The sequence below is a fragment of the Oncorhynchus masou genome, chromosome 32 (assembly GCF_036934945.1).
Source record: "Oncorhynchus masou masou isolate Uvic2021 chromosome 32, UVic_Omas_1.1, whole genome shotgun sequence".
Lineage (NCBI taxonomy): Eukaryota > Metazoa > Chordata > Actinopteri > Salmoniformes > Salmonidae > Oncorhynchus > Oncorhynchus masou.
In genome coordinates this window covers 26,939,954-26,955,261 of record NC_088243.1, presented here as the reverse complement: position 1 = coordinate 26,955,261, position 15,308 = coordinate 26,939,954, and the positions used below count along the sequence as shown (strand labels likewise).

The window sequence follows — 15,308 nt, the reverse complement described above, 5'->3', positions numbered from 1 at the left end:
TCCTCTACTTTAGACCACGCAGCCTTCATGTTCACATTGTCTGTCACCAGTGCAAATACCTTCTGTGGTCCAAGGTCATTGATGACTGCCTTCAGCTCATCTGTATCTGCGCTTGTCGAATACTGGTTGAGGGGTGAAGATGATGTAGTTAATAATTCCTTGCCCACAAACATTCGACCACCCATCAGAGATGATTGCAATACAGTCTACGTTCTCTATGATTTGCTTGACCTTTAATTGAACTCTGTTGAACTCCGCATCCAGCAAATGAGTAGATAAAGCATGTCTGGTTGGAGGGGTGTACGCTGGGCGAAGAACATTCAGAAATCTCTTCCAATGCACATTTTTTTTTTTTTTTTTTTTTTTTTTTCACCTTTATTTAACCAGGATGGCCAGTTGAGAACAAGTTCTCATTTACAAATGCGACCTGGCCAAGATAAAGCAAAGGAGTGTAACACAAACAAACATACAGTCAATAACACAATAGAAAAGTCTATATAAAGTGTGTGCAAATGTAGTAAGATTAGGGAGGTAAGGCAATAAATACGCCATAGTGGCGAAATAACTACAATTTAGCAATTAAACACTGGAGTGATAGATGTGCAGAAGATGAATGTGCAAGTAGCGATACTGGGGTGCAAAGAAGCAAACAATAAATAACAATATGGGAATGAGGTAGTTGGGTGGGCTATTTACAGATGGGCTATGTACAAGTGCAATGATCGGAAAGCTGCTCTGACTGCTGATGCTTAAAGTTAGTGAGGGAGATATAAGACTCCAGCTTCAGTGATATTTGCAATTCGTTCCAGTCATTGGCAGGAGAGAACTGGAAGGAAAGGCAGCCAAAGGAGGAGTTGGCTTTGGGGATGCCCAGTGAAATATACCTGCTGGAGTGCGTGCTATGGGTAGGTGCTGCTATGGTGACCAGTGAGCTGAGATAAGGAGGGGCTTTACCTAGCAAAGACTTACAGATGACCTGGAGCCAGTGGGTTTGGCGACGAATATGAAACGAGGGCCAGCTAACGAGAGCGTACAGGTCGCAGTGGTGGGTAGTATATGTGGCATTAGTAACTAAATGGATGGCACTGTAATAGACTGCATCCAATTTGCTGAGTAGAGTGTTGGAGGCTATTTTGTAAATGACATCGCCAAAGTCAAGGATCGGTAGGATAGTCAGTTTTACGAGGGTATGTTTGGCAGCATGAGTGAAGGATGCTTTGTTGCGAAATAGGAAGCTGATTCTAGATTTAATTTTGGATTGGAGATGCTTAATGTGAGTCTGGAAGGAGAGTTTACAGTCTAACCAGACACCTAGGTATTTGTAGTTGTCCACATATTCTAAGTCAGAACTGTCCAGAGTAGCGATGCTAGACAGGTGGGCAGGTGCGGGCAGCGATCGGTTGAAGAGCATGCATTTAGTTTTACTAGAATTTAAGAGCAGTTGGAGGCCATGGAAGGAGTCTTGTATGGCATTGAAGCTTGTCTGGAGGTTTGTTAACAGTGTCCAAAGAAGGGCCAGATGTATACAGAATGATGTCATCTGCGTAGAGGTGGATCAGAGAATCACCAGCAGCAAGAGCGACATCATTGATGTATACAGAGAAAAGAGTTGGCCTGAGTATTGAACCCTGTGGCACCCCCATAGAGACTGCCAGAGGTCCGGACCACAGGCCCTCCGATTTGACACACTGAACTCTATCAGAGAAGTAGTTGGTGAACCAGGCGAGGCAGTCATTTGAGAAACCAAGGCTGTTGAGTCTGCCGATAAGAATGCGGTGATTGACAGACTCAAAAGCCTTGGCCAGGTTGATGAATACAGCTGCACAGTATTGTCTCTTATCGATGGCAGTTATGATATAATTTAGGACCTTGAGCGTGGCTGAGGTGCACCCATGATCAGCTTGGATACCAGATTCCATAGCGGAGAAGGTACGGTGGGATTCGAAATGGACGGTGATCTGTTTGTTAACTTGGCGTTCGAAGACTTGATAAAGGCAGGGCAGGATGGATATAGGACTGTAACAGTTTGGGTCTAGAGTGTCTCCCCCTTTGAAGAGGGGGATGACTGCGGCAGCATTCCAGTCTTTAGGGATCTCCAACGATATGAAAGAGAGGTTGAACAGGCTAGTAATAGGGGTTGAAACAATTGCGGCAGATAATTTTAGGAAGAGAGGGTCCAGATGATTTGTAGGGGTCCAGATTTTGCAGCTCTTTCAGAACATCAGGATTTGGGTGAAGGAGAAATGGGGGAGACTTGGGCAAGTTGCTGTGGGGGGCGCAGAGCTGTTGACCGGGGTAGGGATAGCCAGGTGGAAAGCATGGCCAGCTGTAGAAAAATGCTTCTTGAAAAACTTGATTATTGTAGATTTATCGGTGGTGACGGTGTTTCCTAGCCTCAGTGCAGTGGGCAGCTGGGAGGTGCTCTTATGCTTACATTGCCTGTGAGCATCAGAGGGGAATCAGTTCAGAGTCAAAAAAACCTGCTGATTCTTGGAGGACCATGAGCTGTTGCTATCGATAAGGTGTCTGATTCATAATTTTCACCTTGAATAGAAGTAGAGGGACTTTTGTCAGAGGTTGCTTGTTGTGAGCGCTGAGAGAACGTTATGCACTTGGCCAGATGTGTCAAAAAATAAAATAAGATTCCATGTACAGATAAATAGTTAAGCAGTTTGATTAAACAACTCCTTTGTAAGATACAATTTTTAAAATGTAACATGTATGGAAATAGGAGAATTAATACTCCTCAGTTAGCAGGCTCAAGCAAGCTAAAACCCACATGCTAACAATTTCTGCTAGTTAATTGTTGTTACCAAGTTAGAAATGATTTAAACACACTTTTCTGTAGGCTACTATTTACTAGTCGACAAAAAATCATGTAGGTCATATAAAATATATTCACCCCACCCAGTATTGTAATCAAAACTTACGAGAAAGCATGTGGTCCTTGGCTCAGACAGTGTAGTAGTGTGGGATCAATAGCATCTCATTAGTGTGCAAGATCTTGAGAATCAGCTGCACATGTGATGGAAGAATGCACTGTGCATGCAGAGAAATACAATGCCATTGAATTGGGGATAGTTAACCACAATATGCTACAAGACCTAGAATTGCCTTATATGTATCCCACAAAAAAAAGGTTCACTGTTATAAGCTAAGTCTTTTGATGAATTTAAGCAAAATTCCCAAAATTCCCAGGCTTAACTTCCGGAGAAATGCAGGAAATTTACTGGAAAGTTTCCGACCCTTTGCAACCCTCCTCCCCATCTTTCCTTGAATGGCCACCTCCCTTCCCCCTGTTCTGTTGTCCCTGCTGGTCCTGCTCCCTTTCCTCATGGCATTAGAAAATGTCTACAATGTCCTTAACAATACAAAACACAATGTCATGAACACTAGGCTAAACCAATGATGCAGAGACACGAGACAAAACACTAGATGAAAAAACATGGTGAGTTCCTAAGCAGAGCAACATGGCAGCTCTTTGACACACTGCAGTAGATAATATTCTGTTAAATAGAGTAGACAAGGCAGCACATGAAGTGTCTGAGCATCACCAGGCTGTTCCTAAAGCAGATGGCAACAGCTGTTGCTGTGGTTTCTAGAGTTCAATAGGGTTCATGAAGCCATACTGACAGCAAGTCAGGCTCCTAATGTATAATCCTCTTATGGCTCTCCTTTCCCCCCTCTAGGCCCATTCTGCTATCCCCCTGACAACACCAGCAGCATAAGCTACCATCGACGGGGTCAAATTAACTATACAGAATTGGACAGGACTCGGGACTCATAAAGACAACATACTGTGAACAGAGGTGACCTCTGGAACTGGTTGCAGAAGTCCCGTTGATTCATGGCAGTGGGTCACACGCACCCCCCATATTCTCTCTCCACACCGCTGGCTGCTCTAGAGTCTGACAGTGACGTAGCGCTGAGCGGTTACTTGCTTACGACCCGCAGAGGCGTCGAAGATGCAGAATGATGAGAATAGATGGGCTGAGTGTTCAGCAGACAGACATCAGGGCAGCAGTGGCAATAAGAGTCTGCTGAAACAGACAGGGAAGCTGTCTACTGAGCCACATCAGCATACAGCAGCAGTGGACATTGTGGCGCAGCAGCAGCAGCAGCACCCAGACAGTCAGACATTGAAAAACCCCCACAAGACCAAGCAAACGCTTTAGTTCATTCAGGCTGGATCAGATGTGACAGCAAGGGAATTCTCTTTTCAGAATTTGCCACATAACATAATCATGCTTCTGAGTGGATAACACATTTAAATAAATCATTTCTGGTGGATGCGTTGTGAAGGGGTAATTCCACATTAACGGAAATACGCTTTGACTCGATTTTTCACTTGAAAATGTATGTATGCCAAACATATGCCTCATAAACCATATAACTCTATGCACAAGTCCCAGATCTGTACTATATAGAAATGCATAATATGATATGAATATCATTATTTTCCTGATGATAGGTAAAGAACGGTAGAAATATGCAATATCCTACATATTTGGGTATTATTTTACACAAGGGTGTTAGAGTTGCGTAAATTCGAATCTGGTATGAGGATAAATATAACAATGAGTCACCGACTTTATACTATGTATTTTTTATTAGCTAAGTAATAAATGGCAAATGCAACTTTCGTATATACGGGCTCTCTGTAATACCACGCAGTGCAGAACAGGGAACTGACAAGATGTATGTAAACAGTATTCTTGATACTGTGATAGACAGTTCCAACCCGTCTGTTGGCCTATCACAGTAGAGCCTGGGCGTGGTTTAAACTTGCTCAGCCTATTGCAGGCGCTCAGGAAGGTCCCCGCCTCTTGGCGCTTCTGTTGATAGATGTAACTGTTGCTGTGAAGAACATCCATGCTCCATACCGTTATCTCGCACCTGGCTCCTGTTATCTAACAAAAGACTGCTTGTTCTGCAACCCCACGCTCTGAATGTGCCACCCCCCAACTCATTGCATCTTCTGTATTTTTCCATCATGAGAAAGGCCCATGGCCCTGAAGCTTTTAACAATGTTTCAAGTCAGCTATGTTGCATAACACATACATACATCCACACAAGCCAACAGCAGATAATAGTCAATCATATATGGTAATGGCTATAATGTAAAACACAGGATCCAACAAAGGCTATTATTGTAATGAGCTACGCCCCCAAACAAGACCACATTTGGTTGGTCCGGACCAGACCAAATCTGAAACAATCATAGACATCTATATTTCATAAATTTGGACATCACACAGTACAGCCAGTAAAGTAGAGTTCAGTACATTATGCTGTACTCTACTTTATTGTGCTCTACTGTAGTGTTCAAACTTGTGAAACATCTACGATTGGTTCAGATTTGGTCCGACCGAAGGATGCTCGTTACAGCAAATGGAAAGAGTGTAGGTGGTAGGTGTCAATAAGAGCCCGGAGAGGTGGGGTTAACTGTAGCGAGAGAGAAGAATGAGCGACAGCGAGAGAGAGAGAGAGAGAGAGAGAGAGAGAGAGAGAATATCCAGACTGTTTTCACAGTCTTGCTTTTGACCACCAGATGACAGAAAGTGTAACGATGTGCTCTAAGAGTGTTTTAATAAACAAAACATAATGGAAAACAAGACACACTAACAGTTCACAGAAATGAAAATGAAACAGAAACAATGACGCCTGGGGAAGGAACCTGTCACGGATCCCTCTGGAACTTTCATTGCGAGCACCTGGCCCCTATTCCCACTGATTAGTAGTGCGCCCTTTGTTCACCGTCGATTAGTTACTATGTCCGTTGGTGCGTGTGAGTACCTGTGTTGCGTGTTTTGGGCTTTCGTGCCATTGTGGATTGCGCAGATGATTACAGGTCTCGTCCAGTGTGTTAATCATCGTGCGCGTGTGTTATTTATTCGAGGTACTCCTCGCTCTTTTGTTTGGGGTTTCAACCCTGTGTTTTCTATACGTGTTTGTTTGGTCTTCCTCCCCGTGCCTTTACACGGCACACCGTAATTTGGGGTATTATAACAAAAACTATTACGCATTCCTGCTTCTGTCTCCTGAATCATTCATACCAGAGTGACAGAACCAAAGGAAGGGCAGGTGATGGAGTCCAGGTGATTGTCATAATGCGCGTATCGATGATGACAGGTGTGCGCCATAACGAGCAGCCTGGTGACCTAGAGGCCGAAGAGGGAGCACGCATGACAGAAAGAGAAAAAAAATAGCAGTAATTCCGTTACCGACTTGGTAACAGAATTATGAGTTTTAATCACGTAAGACTTCATAAACAAACTTAGTATTAGTAAACACTAACTAATTGATAGGTCTACCTTTACTTGATACTTCTGTGAACTTTTATTATCCTCTCTACTCACACTTCTAATCTAATATGGGAGAAAAATGACAAAATATCTTAAAGATATGTGGGTTTTTGGTAACGGAATTACAAGGCACAAGGTAATGTTTCTTAAACTTACAGAAGGTAAGTCATTTATCCAAAAATAAATAAGTGTTGATTAGTTGGCAGGGGTCTTTAATTCAACATTACTGTGTTTCGATGTTTACGATGTTTGCTGGTAAATGTTGTCTAACACTCCTTTGCCATCTATTTGACCAGAAATCAAAGTCTGTACTTATTCCACATTTTTAGGATGTAAATTTCAAAAATGTTTATTCTTAGTTTTCATTTGATATGCTCCTATGAACTTCACTGTGTGCTAGTTAAGTCTATGGTTGTCTGAAGTGGTTCTCAGAGGCAGGTGTTTATCGTTGTCTCTGATTGGGAACCATATTTAGGCAGCCATATTCATTGAGTGTTTCGTGGGTGATTGTTCCTGTCTCTGTGTTTGTTGTCACCAGATAGGCTGTTTAGGTTTTTACGTTTGTTGTTTTGTATTGTTCGTGTTTATTCGTTCATTAAACATGTATGAAAATTACCACGCCACATTTTGGTACGATCCTTGCTACACCTCTTCGTCAGAGGAGGAGTTATTAGAAAACCGTAACATTCACTTGTTGGTGGTCATGGCTATTTTTTTAGATGGAAATGACCCCTACACACAGGCAACACAGCTATTCGCCTAATGCACCCTGGCAATAGCTGCTACACTAGGCTTCTCTCATTATGTGGCTGGAGACAAAAACGTGATAATAGATGACATGTCAAGTATTGATTATTACATGTACTGTATAGGCTTGGAAGTAGAGGTTCGATGAACTGCATGTGGCCCAATGCAGTCATTCCACAAGACTCTGCCATTGATCTCAGGATAATGACAGTGGTCTTCAATGTTGATGATCTATCTCTATTGTGTTTGGCTGTGCTAATTTGATATTTCTAAAATAACAACAATCAAAACAACTATCAAGGGGATTTGAAATCAAAGAGTCATGTCGAGTCTTGGTTTGTTTTCCTAATGTCTTGCAGTTGCACACAGAACTGTCAGTTCCCCTCTAGCTCCCAGGAGCCCCACTCCCTAAACCTCTCCACTACCACCTCCATGCAGCCTCCTGGCCCTGAGGGGGGCATAGGAGATGCTGTGCTGCATCAGCATCGCTCTGGAGCAGGAAGGCCTTTTAATAAACAGCCATCATGGTTCTTTCTCTACTTGTATTGACTTTCAAATTAAGTTATTGTGTTTTACAGACACTGTTGTTCAACTTTACTGTACAATGCTATAATTACTAGAATGACGTCTCGTTGAATGACAGTAACTGAAAAGTGAATGTAGGCTTACACTGTACAGCCAGCGTTTTATATTGTATGCGAACCTGAATAAACACTGAACAGTATACGTGTTACTGTTTTTCCATGTTCAACCAGTGTGGTATTTCTTTTCAAGAGTCCTCTCCAGCAAACCAGACAAACAGGGCGAGAGGGGCCTTACATTAGGGTTCTTCAAACGGAAACCTCGGGCAGATAAGAGGGTGACAATGAGAAAGGGGAAGAAAGAAACAGAGGCGTTGAATTGAAGTTATCAAGAGGTTTCACAAACACAGCAAATAGAAGTTGCTCAAAAGTGACAACGGGGGTATTAATACTGAAGGTCAATAGGCAGGCAGCTAAGAGGGAAGTCAGGGTATATAATTGCAAATTAACTATTGATATCAGGGCATTAAGATTGATCCATGGCATACAACAACTGTAAAAATATTCTGTTTATCCACCATCTTCTTAAACGCCCATTATGGCTGGACAGGCAGAAAATTGTTATTGTCAATTGGGATGAGAAAAATCTATAAAAACAGTCCGCCTACACGCAAGAAGCCCTATTGTATTCCAGTTGTGAAGTCAATGGAAGCTTTGGTTGCCAGTGCCACCTGTCATTTATCGATCCTGGCGGAGTCCTTGCCTGAGTGGAATGGTGAGGATAGATTATTTGAAGCTCCAGACTGTCTACAAGCTGCCAGCTTTGGAGCCCAGTTGTCAATTAACTATTTTATTGTCTCACTTCACTTTCATTTATAGCCAAGACACACATGCCATGCACTCAAGGACACACACATACACAAAGGACACGTAGGACAACATGCACAAATTAGTCTTTTTTTGTCCCCAGTCTATTAAAGTTGGACTAAATGCTGAGGACAGTGGTTGGAGTCCACTGACTGCCAACATGCCTCTGCATCCAACTACCAACCAATGTGAACAGAGAGTTGAGTGTTGAGAGAGGCCTAGTGCTATTGAGCAATTCAAACACAATCATGTCACATCTATCTCTGTCCATCTTTTTTTATAAAGCCACTGTGTGGACTGACTGTGCCACTGTTTTGTTATTATATTATTGCTCTAGATTGCTGGAAATGGCAGTTACAGGTGTAAAAAAATATAAAAAATAAACATCAACTTGCCGTACTCAGCAGCACCAACTTCTTAAAAAATCCTGGGGAGAACCATGCACACTGACAGTGAGAAGGTTTGAGAAAGCATTAGGCTCGATTCAAAGATAGCACATCGTTGTCTGTGGGGGGATAGAAAAATATTTGGAGAAGAATCTAATTAGGTCCACAGTTCACGACAGCTGACATTCTGTGTTGTCCCTGGAGTGGAAGTTTCATGAACCTCTCCTTCGTTGCTTTATCTGGGTCCTTCCCTCAGCATTAGCTAATTGGCCCTGGAAGCTGAAGAAGAAGAATGAGATTGGAAGGCAGTCTGGCAAGAAACAGGACAGGCAGAGGGGCTCAAGTGTTTTTATGAGGCAGCACAGACAGAGACACTAGCAGCACAATTTCTTGCATCTTCATTATCCTTCCTCCCAGCAACATCACAGGACTTCTGGGTCTCTGGGAATAAGAGCAGAGATCTCCCTGGTTGATGAACATGTACTGTAGGCCTAACATGGAACCCAAACCAGCTGCACGCGTGCACCATCGTGCATAAATGTATTTTGTCCCCCCACACCAAACGCGATCACGACACACAGGTTAAAATATCAAAACAAACTCTGCACCTTGCACTTGCTAGCTAATTTGTCCTTTTTAGCTATCTTGCTGTTGGTAGCTAATTTATCCTGGGATATAAACATTGAGTTGTTATTTTACCTGAAATGCACAAGGTCCTCTACTCCGACAATTAATCCACACATAAAACGGTCAACCAAATCATTTCTAGTCATCTCCTAGACAGGTCAGAACAGGCTAGGGCTTTTCTGTCCAAAGGCTATTGTATCATCCCCTCTATATGAGCCACGTTACAATTCCCAGCAAGCGAGTTATCCCTATTGGCGCAATGCATAGGGTGTTTGCATTTCACACCTTTGACCTGGGGTTCACTTCCCTGCCCCTCTGTTCCCTACTGTGACGTAGAAGTCCGTCACTGGCCGCGGGCAGCATTTGGTTCTTTAACGCACACACATATTCATCACTCCTCCCTGCGCCATTATAAGATGGGTTAACAATGTGGGTCGACACACAAATTAACTTCTGTCTTGGTGCATGCATTTCACAGTTGTCAATGTTCATATTTGAGAGATACAATAATTATTATACTTATCAATGTTGTGGATGAGCGCATTGTTTGTTTGTTCTGTTCCTCTCTCTCCATCTCTGTAGCTTCCGGGTATGCTGGAAAAGGACCCGAGCTAAGGGAATTGGGTTGGCTTTATAGTGCCTGTCCCAAATGGCTCATTAATGCATATGGGCATATTGAAAGATATTGTCAGTAGTGATGTAATGTTGTAAATGTTATGTTGTGATATTGTTTAAAACTGTGTTGCAATGTATATCCTTTAGTATGTTTAGTTCATGGAAAATGTAGGTTTCTATTGTTAATTGATTAATTAATTAGGGTTAATTGTTCTGAGGGGAGGGGCTAGCCCTACAAAAGGAGCCTCTCCTCCAGTCTCTAAAGGGGCAGTTTGGATTGAGCTGTGGATGGGGCAGCATTGTTTTTAAGCTGTCCCATAAGGTAGACGTTGATGGCAGTACTGTTGTTTTTTGTTCCGGAATTCACTTGTAAATAAACACCTTTGCACAGAAGAACTTTTGCGGTTCCGCCATCTTTTTATTTTGATAGAGGTTAGGTTATCCAGTTTAGCCTTCTGGCCTACTCTACGTGACACCTACACTATTGTAGACCTGGTTGTCCAGTGTCTGCCTACAGTATTTGAAAGCAGCCTAGCTCTGAAAAGATCCACACTGTGCCTACCAATACCACAAGTGTCACAACAGAGTGTTTCTATGTTATAGGCAAGGCTAAAAGGTAGTTATGTTTCCCTTTTGATGATTTTGAAATGGCTGCTTTGTGTATGTGCACAAGTGAGTGCGTGTGTGACTGCATGTGTGCATTGTGTGTGTGTGTGTGTGTGTCTGTGTGCGTGCGTGCATTTGTCTGTGTGAGTTTAGGAACAGGTCCATCCTCTGACTTGAGCTGTGAAGCCACAGAGTGAGTAAACCATTCACGTGAACCTGGGGAGGGAGGTAGCCTAGTGGTTAGAACGTTGGGCCAGTAACTGAAAGGTTGATGGACCAAATCCCCGAGCTGACAAGGTAAAAATCTGTTGTTCTGCCCCTGAACAAAACAGTTAACACACTGTTCTCCGGTAGGCCGTCATTGTAAATAAGAATTTGATCTTAACTGATTTGCCTAGTTAAAAAAAAATGTTTATCTTGCCATTAGGGCAAAGAATCTAGCAGGCTGTCTGAACTGAAGCCATGTTTAGAAGACAACTTCATTTTCCACTCAACAACAAAAACATTGTTTTTTTAAACACTGATATTTAATGCCACGTTTACTAAGACACTGCATTAAATCAGATTACAGGCTTAGATGCCTCTCTGTTTATGTAGGAAAAATGTGCTTGCCATCTCAAAAAACTAAATTACAGTGCTGAAAGATCTAAGGAAAAGGTCTGGGTTAAGAAGAGAGCCGGGATTTGAAACACCCCCTTATGAATATTTCAGAGGAACTGTGAATCAAAATGCAAGTGCAGGGCTCCAGTTCCCTACTCTCCAAGTGGATGGTGAGCTGTTTCTCCTGGATTAAAAATAGCAGCATAGGCTGAACTCTGCTGAAGAGGGTGATGGACTTAGAACTGAAGCATGACTGATGCTCCCACAAAAACACTGCTTTGAGGTGCAACAGCACACTGCTTAATCAATGCTACCCAACCTCATTAACATGTGTGATAAGGTGATAAGGGTTCAGGGTTGGGGAATAACTGATTACAACAAAACAATGAATCAGTTACATTACCAGAAAAATTATTGTAATCTGATTATAGTTACTTGTGAGAAGGGATAATTCCTTCTTGGATTACTTTTACATTTAAAAATAAAAATACATTATGACATATGTCTGTTTTCTCAATAACATACAAATAAATCAGCACTGAAAAAAGGAACAAATGTAAGTTTGTTGCAACTAAGTGAGTCTGACCACAGCCAGAGACCACTATGATGACACGCCAAGTCTGTTTAAAAATAATAATTTATTCAACTTTTATAGCGCTATTCATCACATAAAGAAAACAACTAAAAGCGCTGTAAAGCGACAACAAAAAACAAGCAATTTAAACAACATTTAATCATCATCTGTAGATCAATGGTGAAGAGATTGAAAGGTTGAAAAAGTTAATGGCTTGATTGAGGTCATTGGATGGTTCAGAGAGCCGGGAACAGGCAGACAGCGCATTGTCATTGTGTTGTCTTGCCATCCACGCCATCTGTCACTGTGGTTTTGTAGTGGGACTCAGTCCGATGAAGTTAGTTTGGTACTAGCCACTGGACTAGAAGCTAGCCTCTTAAAGGGGAAAGTAATCCAATTAAGTTACTGAGTTTGGGTAATCCAAAAGTTACGTTACTGATTGCAATTTTGGACAGGTAACTAATAACTGTAACAGATTACATTTAGAGTAACCTACCCAACTCTGCTTAAGATGTGAGTGACTGATTGTATTCTAGCCAGACTGCCTTTGTAAACAAACAATTAGGACTATTTTGAAATGCAGGCCTTTGGAGCTAACATTTTCAGTAAAGGCTTATTATGCAGACACAACAAAAAGGCATATAGTGCTGATTTAAAGGAATATATTTTTAAACTTTCAGTTTAACATTCTAGTGATATAGCTATGCAGTGTGTTGTCCCTACCTTGAATAATATTTTTTAAATGTAGTAAAAGGACTGTACCCTACCAATGTTTGTAGCCTACTAGGCCAATGGCTAGCCCAAGATGTACTCTTAAGGAGACTAACGTTACCATTACTCCTTAAGCTGCAAGTACCTTATTATGTTTCAGAGGTTGACTCAAATTCTCAATTGCGATACGGTTCTAGAAACATAAAGCCCTTTACTTTCATATCACATCAACATAATTTCACAAATGCAAAATACAAACTTACTGTACACTGTTTTAACCGGCTTTATCAGAGTTGCAGATGACAGTCTATTTCAGTGACAACTTTTCTGGCGGCCTTCTTCCGTTACACACAGGTGTTCGGGAACATGCTATATAGCTAATTATCACAAGTGGTCTCTCGGTCTTCCATAAACATGTGCAGTAACATGGAGATATGTCCGTTTGGGAACACTAACCCTATACAGTATATAATATATACACTACCGTTCAAAAGTTAGAACTAGAAATGTCCTTGTTTTTGAAAGAAAAGCAAATGTTTTGTACATTAAAATTATGTCAAATTGATCAGAAATACAGTGTAGACATCGTTAATGTTGTAAATGACTATTGTAGCTGGAAACGGCAGATTTTTTAAATGGAATATCTACATATGCGTACAGAGGCCCATTATCAGCAACCATCACTCCTGTGTTCCAATGGCACATTGTGTTAGCTAATCCAAGTTTATTCATTTTAAAAGGTTAATTGATCATTAGAAAACCCTTTTCCAATTATGTTAGCACAGCTGAAAACTGTTTCTGATTAAAGAAGCAATAAAACTGACCTTCTTTAGACATGATGAGTATCTGGAGCATCAGCATTTGTGGGTTCGATAACAGGGTCAAAATGGCCAGAAACAAATAACTTTCTTCTGAAACTCAGTCTATTCTTGTTCTGAGAAATTAAGGCTATTCCATGCGAGAAATTTCCAAGAAACTGAAGATCTCATACAACGCTGTGTACTACTCCCTTCACAGAACAGCTCAAACTGTCTCTAACCATAATAGAAAGAGGAGTGGGAGGCCCCGGTGCACAACTGAGCAAGAGGACAAGTACATTAGAGTGTAGTTTGAGAAACAGACGCCTCACAAGTCCTCAACTGGCAGCTTCATTAAATAGTACCAGCAAAACATCAGTCACAATGTCAACAGTGAAGAGGTGACTCTGGGATGCTGGCCTAAACTGTTGTCCTGAAGTTTATTGCTTCAGGACAACAGTTTTCAGCTGTGCTAACATAATTGCAAAAGGGTTTTCTAATGATCAATTAGCCTTTTATAATGATAAGCTTCGATCAGCTAACACAACATGCCATTGGAACATAGGAGTGATGGTTTCTGATAATGGGCCTGTTTGCCTATGTAGATATTCCCTAAAAATGGACAAAAATTATATTTTCTTTAAAAAACAAGGATATTTCTATGTGACCCCAAACTTTTGAACGGCAGTGTGTATGTATACATTACAGTATATAATATATATATAATATATATATATATAATATATATATATACACACATTACATATGGTGTATACATTTAACGTTTTGATTTTTGACAATTGTTTTCTCAGTGATATGGAGGATAAGGTCATTATGCTTCCAAAACAATAACGCAAGCGATGCGTGTTAATGTTCAGAGCATAGTGGCTCTTGAACAAAACTCGCCTTCGTCCAATGACTTATGTGTAATGTACTGGAACTGAGTCATGATCAAGGGCTAGGCCCATGGCTAGGTCACAGCCGGACTGTTGTTTGCTGTCTTCTCTTGGATTGTTCTGTTGACATGTTTCTCTAAGACATGTCAATGTTATGTAGACCTAGATTTCATAGTCCATAAACGGTTTTGAATTGTACTTTATCCAAGCTATGTTCGTTGTGTTCTATTCTGTAGTTACCCACTAATAGGAAATCGATTCCATTATTTACACTTAAGTACATTTCCCAGCCAAACCCATGACTGGTGTAGATTCGATCTACTAAACTTTTCACTCCGTGAGAAAGTACAGAATGTCTGGTACACTGCGATGACGAAGGTTGCATCTCAGACATGTTACACCCCAAAAATAGGTCTTTGTGATAGCATCGTCTGCTATGAGAAATGTCAACAGACTCATTTAAATTACGCACGATGTATATCTATATAAAACAAGTGTTGTATATAAGTAATCAGATAAATGTTATTGATAAACCGCTTTACCTGTAGATGTAGTTTCCATAGCAACGGGAGGCCTTTTCCCATCGTCCTCAAATTGATGGAATTGATCCAGGTCGCTCGTCTCCTCCCTGGTTTTCGGTTTTAAATCTTCACGTAGCTCATCAAACCGGGGTGGGGTGCTTCCAAACAGGCCATTTCTTTCATAATCGTCCCCAAACCATTTCCCTTCCGAACCTAGTTCGTCGCTGGGCTTCGAAGACATGCTTTTAGGGAGAGGTTGCGCGAGAGATAACAGGCACAAGCTGTAACGCGGGCTACACAATGGATAGTGGGTTGGTCAAACGAATAAAACAAGAAAATGTGCTATGAAGGCCGACTGCCTTTACAAATGTATATTTAAACTGTAAAATTCTAATGGCTACGCGGTACAGTCCGAGAGCACAAGTGAGCGAGGTTGATTGTTTTAGTTCAGCGCTTCAAAGCTGACGTCATCGTATTAGCTTATTATGGTTGGCACATATTTGGGGCAGAGTAACATTCTGTTAACTGTTTCAGC

The 15,308-nt window shown here is 41.4% G+C and overlaps 1 protein-coding gene across 1 annotated transcript in view; it reads right to left on the bottom strand.

The window, feature by feature from the left end:
• LOC135525812 (reticulon-1-A-like) overlaps window positions 1-15,233 on the bottom strand; it is a 44,737-nt gene extending 29,504 nt beyond the window's left edge. The window contains exon 1 of the mRNA XM_064953697.1: window positions 14,795-15,233. Within this exon, the coding sequence (XP_064809769.1) occupies window positions 14,795-15,014 (220 nt within the window). The 5' untranslated portion in view covers window positions 15,015-15,233. The remainder of the gene's footprint in view (window positions 1-14,794) is intronic.
• Between the last annotated feature and the right edge of the window lie 75 nt (window positions 15,234-15,308).